Source organism: Gavialis gangeticus, unplaced genomic scaffold (assembly GCF_001723915.1).
Source record: "Gavialis gangeticus isolate Ggan-Ray unplaced genomic scaffold, GavGan_comp1, whole genome shotgun sequence".
In the NCBI taxonomy this organism is placed as follows: Eukaryota; Metazoa; Chordata; order Crocodylia; family Gavialidae; genus Gavialis; species Gavialis gangeticus.
The window spans coordinates 9,861,214-9,867,055 of NW_017729030.1; the positions used below are offsets into that span (position 1 = coordinate 9,861,214).

A 5,842-nucleotide genomic window follows, 5' to 3' on the forward strand; every position below is an offset into this window, starting at 1 on the left:
GCTAAACTATTCCTTTGCAGCTGGCAGACCCAAGTCCTGCTCCTAAGTTTCTAGCACTCTTGGTTTTTGATTGCAAAGGAAGTAATTTCCACAGCTCTTATACCTGTAGCCACTTTATCCCATTGCTTTCATTCATTTATAGCACAGACACACTTTTACTTTAAGAGATATGATTGCTATCTGAGATAAGTCACTTTAAAGTTTAGGTGTAAGACGTGGACCTCCAAAAACTGACTAAACACTAGAAAAAAAATAATCCAATACATCTTTTCCATCTCAAACAAAAGTGCACATTTTGAGATAAGGTTATTGTTAGGGAGTCTTGTGGTATAGAATCATAGAAAATTAGGGTTGGAAGGGAACTCAGGAGGTCATCTAGTCCAAACCCCTGCCCAAAGTAGGACCAGCCCCAGCTATATCATTCCAACCAAGGTTCATCTACCTGGGTCTTAAAAACCTCTAAGTTTGGAGATTCTACTACTTCTGTGGAAAACCTGTCCCAGTGCTTTACTACCCTCCAAATGAGAAAGTTTTTTCCTAATACCTTCCCTTGCTGAAACTTGAGACCATTGCTCGTTATTCTGTCATCTGCCACCACTGAGAACAATCTAGCTCCATCCTCTTTGTAGCCACCCTTCAGGTAGTTGAAGGCTGCTATTAAATCCCCTCCCAGTCTCTTCTCCAGACTAAATAAGCCCAGTTCCCTCAGTGTCTTCTCCAAAGTCATGTGCCCCAGCCCCCTAATAATTTTGTTGCCCTCTGCTGGACTTTCTACAATTTGTCTACGCTCTTTCTGTAGTGGGGGTCCAAAACTGGGCATGGCACTTCAGATATGGCCTCATCAGTGCTGAACAGAGGGGAAGAATCACTTCCCTCAATCTGCTGGAAACATTCCTACTAATGCAGCCCAGTACGCTATTAGCCTACAGCTGAATAGCCATACGTCTATTCAACTTATTGTCCACTGTAACCCCCAGGTCCTTTTCTTCAGAGCTGTCAGTCCCTGGTTTGGACCAATGCTTGGGATTTCCATCCTATGTGCAGAAATTTGCATTTGTCCTTATTGAACTTCACAAGGTTTCTCCTGGTCCAATCCTTCAATTTGTCTAGGTCTCTCTGAATCCTAGCCCTACCGTCCAGTGTATCTACTACTCGCCCCAGCTTGGCGGTATCAGCAAATTTGCTGAGGGTGCACTCCATCCCACCTCCCAGATTGTTGATGAAGATATTGAACAAAACTAGCCCCAGGACTGACAATTGATACCAGCTACCAACTAGACATCCAGCCATTGATTAGCACCCTTTGAGCCCGACGACCCAGCTAGTTTCCTACCCACGTTACAGTCCATATGAAAAATAAAACCACCTTGTTTCTTTAAGTTACAAGTCTGAAATATGGATCAAAAATATTTTTGAAATAACCATCTTTTGCTATTTAGTCAGATACTATTCTGTATATTTTGAAAACCTTGGTTTCAGGAAATATTGTTTGAATAGGATTAGGCCTCTTCTAGCTTTCTAGGAGAGGGTATGTTTTAAAATAAACTGAACATTATCTCCAAGGCTCTTTTCCAATTTGGAATTTATTTTTATTTCCCATTCATATCAGAAAACATTTTTTTTGGAAAAGTGGAACACTAAATACAACAATTAATCTTTAAAAGTTTAAGTCAGAAAAATGCAATTTTCCTGAATAAGATGCATGTGATATGATTTCAACCTGCTGGTTTCAATTTTTACTGTAAAATATTGCTGAAAAATAATCTGTTTAGTGCAACTCAGACCTGTCAAGCATTGTTTTCTCCTGCTTTGCTGAAATATTTACAGACATTAAATATCAATTGAGCCAATTCAACTTTTGCGTTGCAACTTGACAACGCTTGACTGGACACAGACTTCATTGCTGCCGATAGTTCAAATCCCTTCCAAGATTTAAAGCTTCACATTTTTCATCCAGTCAAACTGAAGATCAATGTCAAATGACAAAAACAAAGCTCCTTTAAATCAGATCCATACAGAAAGACACTGATCATCCAGATTGCTTGTCTTCTGGATGGCATAATGCCCTTATGGTTGACAATGTTCATATGCTGTGTATAGAAACAGCAATCTTTAAATTGATTTTCACAACATCTGTAGTTGCTCATATTTGTGGGGAAGGAACTGTCAGTAAACCAGTGGGCTTTATCTTGTTTATGCCTCCATCCAGAATGCAGACCCGTGGATACTTGTTTTTCACTAGATGAGCTGCAAACTGAAAAAAGAAAGGCATGTTATTAGTATGACACTATTATATTCCTTAAAATACTATTTTCCCCTGAGACACAAAAGTAGAGATCAAGGGGTTGTAAAAGCAGAAGTGTCAAACTGGTAGATCAAAATTCTCTTCATCTACAGGACATGCAACACACAGGCATTAACAGGGACATCTTCCTCTTCTAACACTACCAATATTTCTTAACATCCAGCAGAAAGGAAGCACCCTGCAGTACTGAGAAGGGATAAATAACATTCTCCAAATGCAGTTCTGCACTTTTTTGCTGAGGCTCCCAAATATAACAGGCAAGGAAGCAAACGTGGTAGCGTGGCAATATAAACACTTGCATGTCTATAGGAGTTTGACACCAAGAACTAGTGCCAGAGAAGACATATGTGTGGTTCTGGAGTTTACAGGTGAAAGGGTCTATATTCTTTTCAGTAATTTTCTAAATCTTTGATTCCTCTAGGAGGCTATATTTTGAAAATAAATATAAAATCTACATACAGAATTGGAGGGAACCACCTCCCCATTAGGCCAAGAACAGGACTGGTCTTCAGCCACACTGTGCTTTCACTTCCAAACACTGTTCTGTCTAGTACTCCCCTGCCAGCAAAATCAGAAGTTCAGACTTACTATATGGAGACTCCTAAAAAGCAGGCTGACAGAAGCACAACCTACTCAGTAGGGCTGTGGGAAATTTCGGCAGCCATTTCGTTCGGGCCTGTTTCAGTGCCCGAAACACCAAATCCGAAATGAAACAGAAGACTCCGAAACATCGCTGAAACAAAACAAAACCATCCGAAACTTTTTGGATGTTTCGGAGCCAGGCTTGCAGGAAAACAGAAACTAAGAAGAGGAAGGGGGAAGAGGGGTGGAAGGACTGCTCTGATATTGACATCTGTAGTTGGCCAGTCTCTGTGAGCTGTCCCTGAGGTCCCTTCCAATCGCAGTGCTCTGGGGGAGTAATGGCAGCCTGCGCACAGATCTGGGGCTCCCACGCCCTCTGGGAGAAGTTTGGCACAGCCCTGCAGCCCTCTTGGGGGGCACGGATCTGTGTGTGGGATGACAGCATGCTGCCGCTGTTGGCTGGGGCCAGCACCAGCACCAGCACCCAAGTGTGCTCGGCACACCCCGTACCGATCACAGCCGGGGGAAGTGCAGGCGAAGCCCCCATGGCTTCCCAGCCCAGCCTCCCAGCACTCAAAAACAAAACAAAACAAAACAACACAACACAAAACAAAACACCCCGCACTCACCGGCTGTAGCAAGGGCTCTGGGGCCACATGGCAGAGCCCCCTCATACAGCCCCCGCCATGGACAACTGGTGCCGCCTTAGTCAGGAGGGGCACATGCCCCCCAGTGACCAGTCAGCAATGGGAGGAGGAGGGGGGGTGTCCACCTGCGGCCAACGGACCCTCCCACTTCCCAGCCGGCACTGACGGGGGGGCATCGGTGTTCCTGCCTGCCCCCCCACATCCATCACCTGAGTAGGGAGCATGGCCTGTCAGGGGGTGCACCGGCACTCAGGGGGTGCATGTGCACCCTCTATGCATCGCCACTGGCTCCCACTCCCCGATCTCCACCCCCACCCAGCCCCACCTCTGATGCTCCCCCTCCCCACTTGGCTTCAGCATCCCAGCACTTAAAAAAGCCCCACACTCACTGGCTGCAGGAGCAGGGATTGGGACCTCTGGGTGCTCATGGCAGAGCTTCCCTGTGCAGCACAGGGTACCCATGCGGCAGATGCCCCATGGCGTGGGTGCAGCACTGTCTGGGAGCTGGGGCAGCTTCAGGAGTCAGCCGGAGCCTGGCACCGCTCAGCCCCAGTAGCCCCAGCTCCTAGACAGTGCGCGGTGCCCTGCCGAGCCACACTGCACGCATGCCATGGGGCAGCTACCATGTGGGTGCCAAGCAGGGGGACCAATCTGCACTGCCCCCCCCGCCACTGCCCCATGCTGCATGGGGGGAGGGCTCTGCCACCAGCCCTCAGAGGCCCTGATTGCCACTACTACAGCCAGTGAGTGCAGGCCTTTTAAAAAAAAAGTGCTGGGAGGCTGGGGCTGGGGCCAGGCAGGGCAGCCATGGGGGCCTTTCCTGTGGCTCTTCCCACCTGGGGAGAGAGAGGCACAGCCAGAGGAGCTGCGGGAGAACCTGCAGCTATCTGGCTGTGACTGCCTGTCCCCAGCCGATCTGAATCAGTGCCAAAACAGCGCTGAAACTCCGCAACAGATTTTGCCAAATCGAAACGGAGCAGTGATCTGAAACACTGAAATGAATCACTGTCTTCTGAAATGGCCGAATCCAACATCAAAACGAGACTTAGCTGTTTCACACAGCTGTACTACTCAGCTTTGTCAAATCAAAATTTAAAAAAATCTTCTCATGGGCAGACTAAACTATTTTCAAAATAAACTCACCCCTTCGAAACTCCCTGCCTCCCTGACCATATTTAAATATGTAAGCTAAACACAAGATTATCAATTTTATCATTGCAACCAAGTGCCAACAATACAATATGGTAAAAAGGCAATGTCCCTGTGTAGATCTATCATGTCCAGCATGTAACAGGCCCACAAAATAGCAGCAACCTTTTTATACATTACAGACACTGATTGCTCATTATCAAGTGGAAGTACTAGAGAGAAATGTTTGTTAACTTTGCAAAGCTGCTCTCCAGCTTCTTTCAGATATTTCCATCTTGCAGATGTATCCTTCCATATAGGTGATCTTCAGTTTGTTCAACAGTTGGAGTCTGCTCAATCAGGAAGACAATTTGCAGCCTTCAACTCTTCTCTGCCCACTCACTGCCTGTGCAATCCCTGTCATGAAGAGCAGTGTTTTATCCTAACATCTGGCTGAGAAATTGAATGTCATCTGGAAGACAGACAGCAGCCTCCCACCCTTTAAATTTAAAGACTGTACAATATTTAAGCTTCCTTCTTTCATTCTTTTTTAAATTATCTGTACTTCTCTTCCACAGCCCACAGGAGGTATAAAGTACCAAGAACTACTTTTGCGCAGACAACTAAATTACCAATGCTAGCAGAACAGATAAGTTTCCAGTCCAAGTACCACACTGTGAACTGAATTCAGTACTTTAAACAGTAGTTTGAAAGATGCTCTTTCTGGTCTACGGTAAAGGACTGTGACAATATAATAACAACTAAGGCTTTAAAAGATGTGTTAGTGTTACCTAAATCTACCTTAAGAATGAAAGGAAGGACATTTTGTTTAATGGAGATAGACAACCTTCATAGGAGCAAAGCATTAATCTACTTCCCTAGCTGGAATCATTTCCTTGCAATAAATATGTTTCAAGCTACTCTTGCTCAGGGCATTTTGTATGTGCATAACTCATTTCTGCACATCTGTATGTCAAACAAAGCTACTGAATTCCTTTCCAAGTATTTCAGGGTAAACTTCAATACAGAATGAGGATTCAGCATGTGATCCTGTGACCAAGAATACTTGCTCAAACAGAGTAAGGGGTCACAGCTGATCACAGTCAGGAAATTTCCAGTGTCATGTCTGTTGGAGGTATGGCCCTAGGGAAGGCCAAAGGCAAGTTCTGCTGGTGCTTGT

At 45.4% G+C, this 5,842-nt stretch overlaps 1 protein-coding gene across 4 annotated transcripts in view; it reads right to left on the bottom strand.

Annotated features, from left to right (window-relative positions):
* Positions 1-2,058: 2,058 nt before the first annotated feature.
* Positions 2,059-5,842, bottom strand: part of TBCK (TBC1 domain containing kinase) — a 274,925-nt gene continuing 271,141 nt past the window's right edge. For all 4 annotated transcript variants that reach the window (XM_019521937.1, XM_019521932.1, XM_019521933.1 and 1 more), the window contains one exon: positions 2,059-2,254. In XM_019521937.1, the coding sequence (XP_019377482.1) occupies positions 2,144-2,254 (111 nt within the window). In that variant the 3' untranslated portion in view covers positions 2,059-2,143. The remainder of the gene's footprint in view (positions 2,255-5,842) is intronic.